Below are 17,646 nucleotides of genomic sequence, written 5' to 3'. Positions count from 1 at the left end.
CTGTGCAATACTCGGTTTAATTTAGTTTTCTGTAATATCGGCGGCTCTGCCGCAATAAATAGATTACTTTTTCAGCTGATATATCAGCAGAAAGTCTCGAATCGAGTACTCGGCTGTGCGGATCTCGACAAAAGAATGAAAAAAAGCCGAACTGAACCAGCAGCTTAGTCTTGCTGGTATGACATGACCGCTGTACGGATCTGCCACATCGATTTTCGGAATGCCGCTTCAGATCCTACTTATGAGTTGCTTCGTGTCTTTGGTCTTACAATCATCTTTCAATACAACGGAGCTAAGTCGACCAAAAAATGCAATGACAGTTTTCGAAACATTCTCAGGCTTAAAATGTTCGACCGTGTTTGGTTTTTGCTCGCTTGAAAAAGTTACAATGTGTGCCGAAACACTTCCGTTTTCGACAGCATGCTGTAAGCAATGTTGGAGTTTTAGTGTGTGTGCGACAATGCTAAGGATTCATTCCCATAAAGTCATATTTCTGTGAAAGGATTATTATTCTGATAAAAAAGTACTGAAGTTATTCCATTTTTTTGTTGCCACCCGTTACATAAATAGTAATTTGACAAAATAGTTGTTTTGAAGATAGGACGTTTTTGGTCGCCGTTTGGTCTTTCTGCCAAATGACAATTATTACCAAATTGCATTTTTTGGTCAAATGATCTATTCGGTCAACCGACTTTTTCGGCCGAATGGTATTTTCAGTCAAATGACCTTTAAGGGCAAACAACTGTTTCAGTCAAATTACCAGTTCGGCTGAATGCTCCTTCCGACCTTAACTACATTTTCGGCCAAACCATTTTCGACCTAATGATAGTTTCAGATATACGTTCAATTTGGCTCGGCTAAATGGAATTTGGCTAGATGAATTTTGGCGTATTAAAGGCCAGCATCGGCCTAAAAAGTAGAGAGGTTACGGTATTTTGTTCAATGGTCATTATACTAAAAGGCCATTACGCCAAACGAGTGGCCATTTTTGACCATATTATCCGTTCAGTAGACATTTGACCGTATGCCAAATGACATTTTCGGCCAAATGGCCAAACGGCATTTCGGCCTAATGACTTCTACGACCAAACGACCTGTTAGGCTTTTTCGGACAAATTAATAGTTCGGCCGTATGTCGCTTTCTGGCAGTAGAATTTCCCAAGATCTTCTTATGGAAAATACAAGTCCGTAAAAAAATATATTTTTGTGTTTAAAACACTTTGAGAAAAATTTTAGACTGAGCAACCCCTTTTACTGAAAATGCAACATTACAGTACGAATGAACCATCAATCCAAAACGTCAGCCCCATATACTAACTGTCAAAAGTTGGAATGAAGTACTCCGCTGTGTTTTGTTTGTGCGTTTGAAACCACATTATACCACTTTATTCTGTACGTCAAACAAGACCGAAAATGTCGAGGAAGCATTTTCCATCTGCTTTTAAATTTCAAATTAAATAATGTTCCTCTTGATTTCTGAGTCGGAAAATAACTTGAAGCGTTTTGAATGATTGGCGAAGCTAAGAATATCGAATATATATTCTTCATTTTAAGACCAAAATAATCTAGATTGAGAAAGTCAACATTGAAGCATTTTCTGTGTACATTTCGAAGAATACTGAACAGAAACTGAACAGGAACTAACAGCGTATATTCCTAATCTTTTCCTGTAGAAATTTGGAACAACTTCCCGTAAAAAGTCTGGAGAGATTCTCATGTAAAATCACACAAATTTTCCTCTGAAATTTTCCTTGGGATATTCATAGAGCTCTTCTTGGTAATTCCAAAGAATTCTCGAAACTTCGAAGCAGTTCTCGTGAAAAATCTGGAAAATAAATCCAAATGAATATGTTTGAAAAACTTAAAGCATTTTCTGAAGAAGTTTGTTAGATTTTTTAGGTAAAATTGAAAAGATTCTTCCGTTAGTGTCTTGCAAATATCCCATATGACTAATTCAGCCGAACGAAACTTTCGACCAAATGGCACTTTCTGTAAAACAACTATTTCGGCCAAATTGCGTTTTCGACCAATTGAGCTCTTCGGTCAACCAATTTTTTCAACCGAAAGAACTGTTTGACCAAATTACATTTTTGGCCAAATAACATTAGGCTAGATTGTCTTTTTCCAAATGGTTTATTCGGTCAAACGAAATATTCGGTCAAATAACTTTTTCAACCTTGGTCAAATGGGTTTCTATCGAAGGACCCTTTCCCGTTCAGAAATTCAATTTCGACAAGACTTTTTTTTTTAAATTTCAACGGGAAATCCATCGCAATTTTCACACGATTTTTTTTCTCACTTTTTACGGAAAGTTTTTCGAAATTTCTACAAGAAATTGTATGGAATTTTCAAGAAAATCATTGTCAATCACAAAAAAATCTCTGAAATTTCAACGTGATATTGTACTGCCGTAATCTGAAAAAGTGAAGTACACAGGATTTTGTTTTTACACGATTTTTTTTCGCTCGTATTTTTGATCGTGTGACCTCAATTTACCACCAAACTCTTCGCAACATGTTTCAAAAAATCCAGAATAAATCAAAGAAAAATCACATAGTAATTAATATGCGTTAAACATTTAGGGTGAGTGGAAAATTGAGAAAATGTAAATCGCGTAAAAACAGAATCCAGTGTATACGCTATTTTCCAAAAATGGTGTTAATGAGTACTACTCATCGAGCTCTTTAACAGAAAAATGGAAAACATCCGATCGCTCCGATCGAATAGAGTTCGCCGCCGTACCAAACTGACAATCTACAAAACGCTCATTAGACCGGTAGTCCTTTACGGACACGAGACCTGGACGATGCTCGTGGAGGACCAACGCGCACTTGGAGTTTTCGAAAGGAAAGTGCTGCGTACCATCTATGGTGGGGTGCAGATGGCGGACGGTACGTGGAGGAGGCGAATGAACCACGAGTTGCATCAGCTGTTGGGAGAACCATCCATCATTCACAACGCGAAAATCGGATGACTGCGGTGGGCCGGGCACGTAGCCAGAATGTCGGACAGTAACCCGGTGCAAATGGTTCTCGACAACGATCCGACGGGCACAAGAAGGCAAGGTGCGCAGCGAGCAAGGTGTATCGATCAGGTGGAAGATGACTTGCGACCCTCCGTAGACTGCATGGTTGGCGACGTGTAGCCATGGACCGAGCCGAATGGAGAAGACTCTTATATACCGCACAGGCCACTTCGGCCTTAGTCTGAATAAATAATAATAATCATATTTTATTACCGAAAATGATGTATATCCATCTAGTGATGATGGAAATATTGATTTATTTATTTATCATCAGACTAAGGCCGGAGTGGCCTGCGCTGCACATAAAAGACTTCTCCATTCAGCTCGGTCCATGGCTGCACTTCGCCAACCACGCAGTCTGCGGAGGGTCCGCAAGTCGTCCTCCACCTGATCGATCCACCTTGCCCGCTGTGCACCTCGCCTTCTTGTTCCCGTCGGATCGTTGTCAAGAACCATTTTCACCGGATTACTGTCCGACATTCTGGCTACGTGCCCGGCCCACCGCAGTCTTCCGATTTTCGCGGTGTGAACGATGGATGGTTCTTCAACAGCTGATGCAACTCGTGGTTCATTCGCCTCCTCCACGTACCGTCCGCCATCTGCACCCCACCATAGATGGTACGCAACACTTTCCCTTCGAAAACTCCCAGTGCGCGTTGGTCCTCCACGAGCATCGTCCAGGTCTCGTGTCCGTAGAGAACTACCGGTCTTATAAGCGTTTTGTAGATAGTCAGTTTGGTACGGCGGCGAACTCTATTCGATCGGAGCGTCTTGCGGAGTCCAAAGTACGTACGATTTCCAGCCCCTATGCGTCTCCGAATTTCTCTGCTGGTATCGTTATCGGCGGTCATCAGTGAGCCCAAGTACACGAATTCTTCAACCACCTACATTCCAGCTAATCGCCCTTTTTGTAGATGGGACACACGACACCTTCCATCCACTCCTGCGGCAGAACCTCATCCTCCCAAACCTTGGTAATCACCCAGTGCAGCGCTCTAGCCAGTGCTTCACCACCGTGTTTAAACAGCTCTCCTGGTAGTTGGTCAACTCCAGGGGCTTTGTTGTTTTTCAGCCAGCCGATCTCCTCATGGATTTCCTGGAGATTCTGAGCCGGAAGTCGCATGTCCTGCGCGCGTGCTCCTAGGTTCATTACCATACCGCTACCGTTGTCTACCATATTGCCATTCAGGTGCTCTTCGTAGTGCTGCCGCCACCTTTGGATCACCTCACGCTCGTTCGTAAGAAGGTTCCCGTTTATGTCCTTACACATATCGGGCTGCGGCACGTGGCCCTTACGTGAACGGTTCAACTTCTCATAGAACTTTCGTGCTTTATTAGCGCGGTACAGTTCCTCCGTCTCTTCACGGTCTCGATATTCCTGCTGGCGCTTTTTCCTCCGGAAAATCGAGTTTTGTCTGTTCCGCGCCCGTTTGTATCGCGCCTCGTTCGCCCTCGTGCGTTGCTGCAGCAATCTCGCCCATGCTGCCATCTTCTCCTCAACTAACTGCTCACATTCGCCGTCATACCAGTCGTTTCTCTGATCCGGAGCCACCGTGCCTAGTGCAGTGGTTGCGGTGCTACCAATGGCGGATCGAATATCTCTCCAGCCATCTTCAAGAGATGCTGCGCCTAGCTGCTCTTCCGTTGGGAGTGCCACTTCCAGCTGCTGCGCGTATTCTTGGGCTAGTCTACCGTCTTGTAACCGCCCAATGTTAAGCCGCGGCGGACGACTCCGACGCGTGTTGATCACCGTCGAGAGTTTTGAGCGCAGACATACTGCGACGAGGTAGTGGTCGGATTCAATATTCGCACTGCGATAAGTGCGTACGTTCGTGATGTCGGAGAAGAATTTACCGTCGATTAGAACGTGGTCGATTTGGTTTTCCGTTACTTGATTAGGTGATTTCCATGTGGCCTTGTGGATATTCTTGCGGGGGAAGAAAGTGCTTCGGACTACCATTTCGCGGGAGGCTGCAAAGTTTATGCATCGTTGGCCGTTGTCGTTCGATACGGTATGCAGACTATCCGGTCCGATGACCGGTCTATACATTTCCTCCCTTCCTACCTGAGCGTTCATGTCACCGATGACGATTTTGACGTCCCGCAGTGGGCATCCATCCACCGGTCTGCTCCAGCTGCGCATAGAACGCTTCTTTCTCGTCGTCGGATCTCCCTGCGTGTGGGCAGTGCACGTTGATGATGCTATAGTTGAAGAAACGGCCTTTTATCTTCAGCTTGCACATCCTTGCGTTCATTGGCTGCCACCCAATCACGCGTTGGCGCATCTTTCCCAGCACTATGAAACCGGTTCCTAGCTCGTTGGTGGTGCCACAGCTTTGGTAGAAGGTAGCCGCTCGATGCCCGCTTTTCCACACTTTCTGTCCTGTCCAGCAGATTTCCTGCAACGCTACGACATCGAAGTTGCGGGGATGAAATTTATCGTAGATTATCCTGTCGCAACCTGCGAAGCCTAGCGACTGGCAGTTCCAAGCTTTCAATCGTGATCCTTTATTCGTCGCCTAAGTCGTTGCCGATTGTATCGAGTCGTATTATCTTCTGTGTCGTTCGAATAGTTGTTTTTAAAGGCGGCTTATTGGGCCTGCGCAAACCCCCTGTCTCGCCGGAGGGCCGTCGTGTCAGGGCTGTTTAGCGTCCCACCTAACACCAGGACTTGGGCTTGTGCGCTTTGAGCGGCACACGGTCGCTTTGGCGGAGCCTACTTGCGGATACATGCAGCTTTTTATAGAGGTTTAACAGGGCCCACTGTCAACCCCCACCACATCCTAGGCAGGCGCCACAACTCGCAGATGGCCTGGGGAGGGATCGTCAAGCCCTTGGACATAGTCCCTGCTGCCCCCAAATATTGACATAACATATGAAAGACATCACCTGGAACATAGGAACATATTTTGAGCATCCCTCGCAAGTAACCAATAGCAATCCAATTCGCCAAACCGGCCATATACCGTGCGGGACCGAAATCCGTACAGCACCGAAATCCGTCCACCTTATGAGATATCAATAAATTAAAGGAGGTTAAAGGTAGTTAATGTAGAAATAATTAATCTTATCTTGTTCAGATACTTGACAGTAAGCTTTCAGGGCATAGAATTGGAAAGAAGGCTTTGAAATTACAACAACAAAAATCAAAAACAAATCTCCACCCACCAAACGCGGAGTTTGTGCCGTATAACACGCGTCAATACCGAAGCTCCATCACTGCTAGAGATTCAAACAGCCATCCAAAGCATGAAATCGAATAAAACCCCAGGGGTCGATCGCATATCAGCCGAGATGCTCAAAGCTGACCCCATGATATCCGCTCAACTACTGCATCGTTTATTTCGTAATATCTGGGACACCGCAACTTTCCCGGTCGACTGGATGCAAGGTATCTTAGTGAAGGTACCCAAAAAAGGATGATCTGACTGTATGCGATAAATGCCGAGGCATAATGTTGCTGTGTACCGCTCTCAAAGTCCATTACAAAGTTAACCTAGCCTAGATTCAGGAGAAGATCGATGTGGCGGGAGCAGGCTGAATTCCGTGTCGGTAGGTCATGTGTGGACCATATTATCACGCTCCGCATCGTCATGGAGCAGGTCAACGAATTCCAAGAGTTCCTTCATTTGATTTTCATTGACTACGCATAAGCTTACGCCCGTCTCAATCACGAGAATATGTGGGGCGCCCTAAGACGTAAGGGGGCTCCTGAGGATATCATCGGCCTCATTGAGGCACATTACGAGGCCTTCCCGCGTAGAGTGCTGCACAATGGGTCTTGTCCGACCCTATCCGGGTCGTAGCTGGTGTGAGGCAAGGATGTATTCTATCACCGTTACTGTTCCTCATCGTAATCGACGAGATTCTGGTAGATGCGATTGACCGTGAACCAAACCGCGGGCTGTTATGGCAGCCTATAACCATGGAGCATCTAAACGACTTCGAATTGGCTGATGACGTTGCCCTCCTCGCTCAACGGCGCTCTAACATGCAGAGTAAGCTCAACAACCTTGCCGAGCGCTCCTCTTCGGAAGGTTTAGTCATCAACGTCAACAAAACCAAATCGTTGGCTGTAGACACGGTGACCCCTTTCAGTTTCACAGTAGCCGGGCAACTAGTGGAGAATGTTGAAAGCTTCCAATATCTTGGTAGCCAAATGGTGTTAGACGGCGTTACCAAGATCGACATAGGCGCACGGATCAAGAAAGCAAGGGCTGCCTTTGCGAGTTTAAGAAATATCTGGAATTACAGGCAGATAAATGCACGCACCGAATTACGAATCAACTCTAACGTGAAATCTGTGCTGTCATATGCTAGCGAAACATGGTGTGTATTAGTGGAGAACACTACGGCTGCAGGTGTTCGTCAACAGATGCCTGCGGTATATAATTCGGGCCTGGTGGCCGCACAACTGGATCTCAAACAACGAGCTCCATCGTCGTTGTCACCAGAGGCCGATAGCAACAGAAATTAGGGACCGGAAGTGGGGCTGGGTCGGCCACACTGTATGTATGTAGGGGCGGGAACGAAATCTGCAAACAAGCATTAAACTGGAACCCAGCGGGACATCGCAGCAGAGGCAGACCCGGAGGATCATGGTGGCGAAGCCTCAATAGAGAAATAAAAGAAGTCGACCGAAATCTAACCTGGCAACAGGTTAAAGCGATAGCTCAGGATGCAGATTTTTCAAACCGGCCTTTAGCACCACCGCACAGAAGGACCAATCTTCAAAAAGACGGTAAAAAACCATTTTTTCAAAGTGATCCAAATTACAAACTTGGATCACGAATTGATTGTAGAATACTTGACGATGATGTAAACACAGTTTTGAGTCATTTGAATCAGATGGATCTTACGTTTACAGTCAATACAAGTTGAGCATGTTGTTGATTTTCAATTCTGCTGAATCTTGTAACATTTATCTTACTGCTTCAATATGGTGACAACAACGTATACATCACCCAAACCTATTACATTCGGCACCATTACAAAGTGTAGCCCTAAAGCTAATAAAGCCACACATTTACGTTCGTAATTTTTTTTCGATCGCGCAGAAAATACTCGATCCTTATTATGTATAAAATTATTATTATATTGTTTATTTACAATATTCATTGTAAAATTCAAAAAGATACCATCAATGAAATTCACACTGTAGCTCAATTTTTTTTCTCAAGAATCCGATCCTGCAAAAATTAGGTTCCGCCACCCTCCGCCCGCTTAGTTATTTCGGTTTTACTGACGGTGGTCCTTTCGGCCTTGATAGTGCAGTACAGCAACGCACAATATGTTTCACCTCTCTTTCTCCTTCGTGCCCCAATGCACTGGTGCGACATCTGCTGAGAATTATCTAGCACATTTTGTTCTTGCCTTAAACGTACTTTTGTTAAGGAAATTACTCGTGATCATAAATTCTTACTTTTGCGCACTGAAGCTCCTGCGCTCTGATTTTTTTTAAATAATGATAGGAAAAGTAGGACTACTATCAAGTCATGTCTAGATGCAATGGATAATTTTAGGAGAGGATTTTGTTTTATTCCTTACCTCTAATTTTCCAAACTCATTCTGTGAAAAAGATCATGAATTTTTCACATGAACCGTAATATCAAGTCACGATTTACGCCTTTACGGCTTTACGTTGATTAGCAACGAAACAAAACCCATTCCATATGTTTACAATTTTCAATAATAGAATACATTTTTCGTTAGCATTGCAGTGAGGCGACTGAAATCGGTAATTAAAGCTAGCAGTTAATATCTGTGGAACTGCTCATAGAATGCTACACAGGCGTCGCCAGACATTGATAATTGATGGCGCACCACTTGGTGCAAGCACGTTGTCTTTAAGAACTATAGCGTGCTTGCGACGACTGGTCAGTCGTTACTAGTTACTAGTCAGTGAGCCCCACTTTGGAATATAATGCGGATAAGATGAACCATGTATTCAATGAAATATAATGAAATATATTTTTTGAAATTGGTCCCACTGTGCACCGGAGGTGTACAGGATCCATAAGTAAGTAAAGTAAGTGTCATCACAGTTTGTGTCTCTTTCTTTATTAACATTGATATTTCACTCTTAAGAAAATCTCAGTATAAACTCTCTCTTCCTCATCACAGATGGGTGGCTCTAAAAAGAGCCGTTGGTTTTAGTTTTCGATGGGGATCAGGTGGATCGGTGAAAGACATCGGAATCCCAGAAAACATCATCCTCCAAAAAATGTAATAAAAAGAAAAAACAAGCAGAACCGGAAGCGGCGTGAAACTAAACCCAAATATATTTGTTTGCAACGTTTTGTTTCCGCCCGCGGTGGAGGGATACGTGTATCGTTCTCTATGGGGCCGATGAAAAAGGCAAAGGAAGTTCAAGAATTGATTACAAACAGTCCTTTTCAGTTAAGAAAATTATTTTGAGCTTTTTAGTGGAATGTCTTCACTTGTCATAAGACGAGTTAATACAATCCCATTGAATTCCACCACTTAATTGTATCTTGACATTTCGACCTCAACAGTAAGGCCGTCTTCAGTGTCTCGTACTTGACTCGACTTGAAGAAAATGATCGCAGCTTACACTATTTATAAGAGTGGTTAAAAAAAATCGATTTTGCTCCACAGTGCTCATCTGATTCTTTACCATGTTCTGAGTGTCCTCTGAAAATTTGAGCTCATTTGGATTAAAACTGATTTAGCACAAGCCGTTTCAAGTTTGCATGCAAATTAGTATGGGAAATTTTTTTTTATTATACTGTTAATGACGCTTCCCATCAAGCGCATGTTAACAGAAAACCTACATAGCTAGAAGGGATACGCAACAGCTTTCACCCAACGAAAACCGCATGTTGATTAATCGTCCCAATAATTAGTAATCGATTTTAAGACAGGTTGCGAATCTTTAGTCATGATCGTTAAACTTCTTTGAGGGCATCACTGAAATGTGCAGTGCAACATAGTAGCCTGAATTTGTGTGTGATATCTTTCGCGCCACGAGCAGCAATGTTGCCTGTTGATGAGTTATGCAATTAGCTCCAGAAAACCACGGTATAGATTAAATTCGATTACTAATTATTGGAACGATTAATTAAGACGCGGTTTTCACTGAGTGAAAGCTGTTGAGTATTCCTTTTGGCTATGAAGGTTTTCTTTTAACATGCGCTTGATGGGGAAGCGTCATTAACAGTATAATGAAAAAATAAATTTCCCCGTGCTAATTTGCATGCAAACTTGAAAGGGCTTGTGCTAAATCAGTTTTAATCCAAATGAGCTCAAATTTTCAGAGGACACTCAGAACATGGTAAAGAATCAGATGAGCACTGTGGAGCAAAATCGATTTTTGAATTATACTATTATAGTAGTATATTTATCTAGGTATTGTTAGTTACATTTACTACGATGTTTACTTCTACTAAGTAGAAGTAAAAGTAAACACCGTAGTAAATGTAACTAGATAAGTACCTAGATAAATTATTATACCTACGCATAATATAAATAGTGTAAGCTGCGATCATTTTCTTCAAGTCGAGTCAAGTACGAGACACTGAAGACGGCCTTACTGTTGAGGTCGAAATACGTATCTGTCAAGATACAATTAAGTGGTGGAATTCAATGGGATTGTATTAACTCGTCTTATGACAAGTGAGTCCTTTTCAGGATTAAAATTATTTATCCAGGAAAAGAATTGCTCCATCGTATCGTGGGTTATATTGCCTCAAAGGAAATGCAAATTCATTTTTATATATAGAGATATGTGCGCACATAACCGTCGAATATCCCAGCACGCACTCAAAACAAATTAGTGTAATATATATCATGAGCCGCTGCACATGAGCCCAAAGCTTTTTTTTATTAACCGAACAAATGAATCATAAATGCGTAGTAAGCTGACTACAATCTATGTGTGTGTATGTTCGGTATGCTCGATTGAGTTCAGAATTGCAACAAAGGTAGTTGAGTTAAAGATCAATCCCACAGAACATTATACGACTATTAAATGAACTTTCATATAGTTTCCGGCTGATTTATTGGGAGTTAAATTGTGTACTTTGGAATTCATTGATTGCCATGAAAAACGTGCGCCAGCTTATGCAACAAGTGATTGAGCTGCGATTTTCATTGATTGATTTTCTCACCCAAAGGAACAATCCTGGGGGGAGCCCCGTAGAATTCGAGGACCATTTTTTCTCCCCATACACGGCTGGGCCAGTCTACTATCCACGGCCAAACGATACCGCACACTTTCATGAATACTTTTATGCGAAATTGATCAAAAAGCCCACGGTGCTGGATAATTTCTAATATCTCTACCTATCCTCCTTGGTTCAAGCTGTGAAGCAAAACAACTGAGTATCGACGCTGTAGCCAACCAAGTATCTAGGTAGGTATCTAAAAGTATCTACTGCAGTGAAAACTCTCGAGGTGTTGCAATAGTACGTTGGAGAGCCATCATTCAACGCGATGCGACCGTTATCCACTGCCTATTTGCAACTATCATCCACGGGCCCTCCTTAGCCGTGCGGTAAGACGCGCGGCTACACAGCAACACCATGCTGAGGGTGGCTGGGTTCGATTCCCGGTGCCGGTCTACGCAATTTTCGGATTGGAAATTGTCTCGACTTCCCTGGGCATAAAAGTATCATCGTGTTAGGCTCATGATGTACGAATGCAAAAATGGTAACCTGGCTCAGAAACCTCGCAGTTAATAACTGTGGAAGTGCTTAATGAACACTAAGCTGCGAGGCGGCTCTGTCCCAGTGTGGGGATGTAATGCCAATAAGAAGAAGAAGAAGATCCACGAAAGTTTGATTTACAGTTTCGTCGCAGTTTATGCGTTCGTTGAGAATCTATGCAGGTCAGAAATGGGGGCTCAAGGGTTAATATAATGTAGCGATGGCGACAAGCTGACAGTATTTCAAAAGTTAGCGAAATTCACGCAAACAATTTTTTTTATTATAACATCTGATTATAAGGTTTGTCGATTCACGGCATTCAAGTCTCTTCACTGTTTGTAACGCAGTCACTTGGTTAGATGGAGACGCAAGGTTAACGATGTTGGGGATTTCTTCTGTTGAGTCTGGTAGCTAGGTGCCAGGCGCGTATCACGCGGCTGCATTCCCCGTATTAAGGTTACCCCAGACCTAAGCGATTTCATCGCCGCGACGGCTATTCTGATGATTTGTCGTTCAATTCCACTATTTTGTAACTTTAAAGATACGTATTTCGATCTCGGCAGTAAGGTCTTCCTCAGTGTCTCGTACTGAACTCGAAAACTGCGGGTTTTGTGGCTGTGCGGCGTCAAATGTCTAAATGACCTCTCGTCGAATACGGTTGCTTTCTTCAACTTGTTTTTTCGCAAGTGATCAATGTTCTTCTAATGTTTATGTGCTGCGTATTCAAAACTCGTATACAAAAATCACTAAAAGAAAGTTATAAAAATACAGCATAGTTTCATTGTTCTGGCCGTAGCAGTGGATTTCAATAACAAATTATTCGGTTTTATTAGTAGAAAATCAAATCTCTCGTCGATTTCAATACGTTTGAATTGCAGAATAATGTGATTAACAAAGTTTCTAGGAAATGTATTATTATTTAAATCTTGAATACTACATTAATACACTAGTTTTTGTAGCACAACGTAATGAAATTTTAAAAACGTAAATACAACATACCGAAATAATATGTTTCATTATTATTGTACAATCCAAGGACCTAATATCATTAAATGTACTGAATGAAACCGAAATGAAACATTATTTATCAATTTCTTCATTTTAGATAATTTTCGTCTCAGTGGCAGTCGGTCTATATTTTTCGGATTTCGTCAATGCCGTCGACAATGCAATTCAACTAGCGTTCAACTCAGCATCAGCATCAGGAGCCACGATTCAATTACGCTGGCGGGAATAAGTGAAGAGACTATCCTAGGCCATATGTGTGGGACGGTCGTGTAATCTCGAAATACGTTCCAGTTTAACAGGATTAGTGGTGTAGTGTGCTTTCCATCCACGAACTCGTGATTCGGCTCGAACAATTGCTTAAACTGTGTATAAAGCTTCTGAACACACCCCGCTTGTTGGTTGAGATATTTCATTAAGTTTGGGTATAGGATTAGGATAAGTTTCTCGCCGTCGTCGGGAGGCGTGCGTTTGTACTGTTGATTCAATTCGCGATGGGTTTTTTCCGCTGTTGATTTGAACATTAGGCGAAACAGCCATTGCACTCTATATCTAGTCAAACTGAGTGATGGGCGGGCGAGTCCGCAGTGGAGTTCGGCGCCCCATAATCAAGTTACTCTTAGCCTAGTTGAACACCAAGCGAACGCATACAACACCCGAACATCCGACTTCGTACGGGGCTAGGCTTTGAGTTGGTTCTGATGTGTATATACTATTTAGGGAAATTTTATTTCGTTTTCGTTGAAGCTATGTATCCTACTCGAAACGAAGCGGTGTGTAACGGAAACTTGGAAAATGGCTTTCAGTACTGACGTTTCAGTTCGTTTAAAACCTTTGTCAGGGACACTGTATGTCTTTATTTGTGAAATGAAGACGTTTGGTGCTCCATATAGTGATATGATCTTAAAGTAGGACGAATATTGTGAACATAGAAGTAAAACATGGTAAATATATATGAGGCACCAAGCAATGTAAAATACAGATTCCCTGCTAAAGTTTATAAATGAACAGTGACTTCAAAGCTATTTTCCAAGCATACAACATAATAGCCGTAAACAATAAAGAATGAAGGAAACGGTTGAATTTTGCGCGCAAGGTTATGTACTCTCGTTCTAATTGATACAAGTTGCAGTTTGCAGTTTTTGCTTGCAAAATTGGAGTGTTTTAGGGCAATGCATATGCGTATTTGGGCGATTAGATAAAACAGAATGATCTTTTAAAAAGAAAACAAAACGGGATGTAGTGTGTGTGATAAGAAGTTCTATTTAGAGACGCCTCCTTAGCAATAATACAATGAAGAGGGACACTTCCAATCAGCGTTAAAAGTAGAATAAATTACACATACACACAGTCACTCACACGGGGGAAAGGGTAGCCCACTGGGTTTGATTGGCCGTCTGCGGATCTCGAGTGTACATAATGTGGTGCGATCGTCTGCGGCCAACGGAATCCATTGCACTCAGGGGAGGACAGGTTAAAATCATGCAAGCTATTGAAATGGGCTTAACGATCTCTCTCTATATATGCAAGCAAAATGTATAGCAAAGCAAAATGCCGAACAAATCAGTGGTCAAGTGTGCGAGTTCAAGGAAGCGATTGTTTTAGCGCGCGAGCATGAATGTAAAGGCTAACACGTGATTTAGAAATGCGAGAAGAGAGTACAGAACAAAATCATAACACGAACACTAATAAAGAGGAAGAAAAAATTTAAAATGTTCAAGAAAATGTGTGATAATATTTAAAAAAATAATAATCTCTAACATTAATTTGAGGGGAAATATACAAGAGGAAGCCTATAGATATACTACTTACATGCTACTACAACACCTATTCACGAGACGAGACATCCTAACAAGAAGTCAGCAAGTGACTTTAAAAAAATGGACAATAGCGGGAAACCGTTGGTCATTTGACCGTTGACAACGTTCTTCTGTATTTCATCTGTGAGTGGCGAAATTTCTTTGGGCATTTTTTAGAAGCTATTTGTCTCTCATGTGATATCGAGATGGGAGTTTCAATAAGGTAATGACAATGAGCTGCTGGTGTTACCCGCGCTTAACAAATTTCTTTGTGCTGTTGTGTCAGTCCGGTCTGAAGCTGTCAAAATCGAGTAAATCTCGTCAGCTGATCAGAGCTGTCTCATGGGTTGCCTTATAATAGGAATGCTTCAAAGGGCTGCAGAGCGGCTTCACGGTAGTTGATTGGAATCTTAACCATGGCTGATTAAAGATAGATATCGTCAGTACTTCAGCTCTTTCATGGCCGCTCCGGAATCGAATTGTCACAATAAACAAGTCATCAAGCGTAGTTGCTTTTTTTTTTCTCCATGACTACTGTGTATCAACTGATAATGCTGTCATTTTTTTTTCTGTAAACAACAAGATTGCTACGATTATCGATGTACAGACAAAATCGATGACGCTCATTAAAAAAACATCATTTTAGAGTCAATCACTAATACTTCTGATCTGGGAGGGAGCTCTCGATACTACACATCAAATAAACAAATACTGTCGTCAGGCAACAAGCAAATTTTTTACAAGAATAAACAATCAACGTAGGCGCCACCTAAAAAGACTAAATTTAGTTTTGTGTGTTATTGTTGTTATATTGCCTTAGAAAATTTTCTTGTCGAGGGTTTTGTTCTCGGCTCGCACTGACATGTCATGACAGATAGATTTCGGCTCGGCTTGACACACACATTTTTTGAATCTGTTTCTCCCTCCCAGCTTCTGATAACACGACTCTTTTATTTTTTTTTTGGAAATACTTCGTTAAAATTGATTTATAGCCATCTAAAAAGAGTAGCTACTCACAAAATAAACGTTGAATAAATTACAAAATATGGAGAATCATGGACTTGACAATGAATGAAATTTTCATCAACTGTAGCACCATTGCATCTTGTGTCATTTCGAATGTGTATTGTTTATTTACAAGCATTGATAGCAGTTAAACTAAAAAAATCATACAATCGAAAATAATTGTCAATTTTACTATGAATTAAGGCCACATTGTTTAGGTTGATTCTCGAATCGACGAACCTCTTAGTATGCAACTATAGTTGCCACAATGGCCATCCTTGTTCCTTCCGAATTGTCAAGGGCACACAGCTCAATGATTCACCAGTCAACCGCCTTTATTTTTCTATTCATGATTGCTGTAATGCAGATGCTGCTCCAATTTGATTTGATTTGACAATGATTTTTGTATCTCTATTTTCGTGAATTTAGAAATGGGGATCCATTGTTCACTATAGTAGACAATACTGTAATTGTAAATGTCAATCTTTGATTTTCAAATACGCTCTTGACTGCCCATTTAACTCGACTTATTATTATGAAACGATTGTATACAGCTCCCCAATTTTTGATATTCAAAATTTAGTTTTTTCTGATATTCCAATTGTTTCTCTTACTTGCTAATCAAGGTGCGATAAGAAGCGTTACCGAAATTCATTCGAATCATTCAGTCATACAGTCATTACACTCACACATACAAAGAATACTCGACGCAAAGCGGGACGACACTCAGAGAAAGAAACGAGAAAACATGAATCGTACTATACTGCCCAGAAAATTTAAACTTACGAAAGTGAGATTTAAGAATTTTACAACAATTCACGATAAGATTTTTCACTAGTAGGAAACCGAAACCCAGACGCAAATCAAGGCGAAAAACGCTACCCAAACTGTACAGTTGTTGCGCCACCAAATCTTTTGTTTTGAGCTTATGACAATTACCTTTTTTGTAAGGTTTTAATTTATAAGACGTTCGTGTGTAATAAAGAGAATATCTTCTGCAGTGAGGCTACAATTGTTGCTCATAATGCTCAACTGGTTTGATTTAACCCAATAGTTTGGACTCCTGTATTGAAAAATTGGAAAATCAGCCAAAGGCAAATAGCAGCAACATATTTTATTTTTGTTAACATATTTATTAATGACAGTTTTGAGTAAAACAGTGAGCGACAACGTTATCAGCATTACACAAGGAATGAAGTCTATATATGTAGCATTTAAAAAAGTAATATCTGATGAAAACACAAAGAGCTAGCCTATTCATTTAAAATAGTTATTTACCTTAAAGACGAAGCAAGTAATAGCAAGGTAAAAATAACAATTAAATTCTTATAGCCGAAATACTAGTCAGTTAGAAAAAGAACTCACGTATAGGACGTCTGCTAATCGCTAAAAGAGCAACAAATTTAAAATCAAGTGAAAGATAAAATGTAATTCAATCTTTCTTCCTCTCGTGGACAGCGAATAAAAAACAAATACAAAAGATACTTTGCGAATAAGATCAAAACACACACGAAAGCCCTAACAAAAAGGAATGCACACAAAAACAAAACCAAACAATATCACGTCATCTAGGAGAAAAAACAAATAAAAGCGCCTCTGGTTGTACAGAAAATATTTTTCTCTATATTTCTCTATATCGGTTAATAACTAGTAAGATTACTATTAAGAACAAAGTATTTAAATAAAACATAAGCTACTTGGATGACGAAAAGCATTGACAGACCGGCCAAAGATGGCACTGCGTGCGAGTGCTGTCACCACCTGCAGTGAACCCTCTCTAGATCAAAATCCCCCTATTTTCGTGCACTGTAGGTTGTGAAGATTTTACAATCCCATTTAGACGCTGCATAGCACTCGAATCATTGTTTCTCTTCTTTTCCATATATCTCAATATTGTAATCACACAAAAAAGTTGCATTCAATTTTAACCCTGTTAGAAAACTCGTGACACGTTTTTTACAGACGACTGTCGTGACAGCGAGTCGCAAGCGGCGCCATCTTGGGTATGTCAACCTGGAAAAGAGAAAATTAGCAAATATATATATAAGCGCAGCAGAGGCAGCAGCATTATTGTGAGATATAAAAAGCAAACAAACAAACAAAAAAATCGACACGTGTTAATTTTAATTTTTCCTCCTAACCCTTT

The 17,646-nt window shown here is 41.2% G+C and overlaps 1 protein-coding gene across 3 annotated transcripts in view; it reads left to right on the top strand.

The window, feature by feature from the left end:
• The window catches only part of LOC134204299 (syntaxin-1A), a 93,540-nt gene extending 76,606 nt beyond the window's left edge, over positions 1–16,934 (top strand). For 2 of the 3 annotated variants that reach the window (XR_009977828.1, XR_009977827.1), the window contains exon 8: positions 12,797–12,936. Coding sequence is in view for 1 of the 3 variants with exons in the window: in XM_062679117.1 (XP_062535101.1) it covers positions 12,797–12,928 (132 nt within the window). In the remaining 2 variants the exon portion in view is untranslated. Of the gene's footprint in view, positions 1–12,796 lie in introns of all 3 variants that reach the window. The other variant, XM_062679117.1, reaches the window with a different exon arrangement.
• The last annotated feature ends 712 nt before the right edge of the window (positions 16,935–17,646 follow it).

Source organism: Armigeres subalbatus, unplaced genomic scaffold (assembly GCF_024139115.2).
Source record: "Armigeres subalbatus isolate Guangzhou_Male unplaced genomic scaffold, GZ_Asu_2 Contig515, whole genome shotgun sequence".
NCBI lineage: Eukaryota > Metazoa > Arthropoda > Insecta > Diptera > Culicidae > Armigeres > Armigeres subalbatus.
This window is presented reverse-complemented; position numbering and strand designations above follow the sequence as displayed.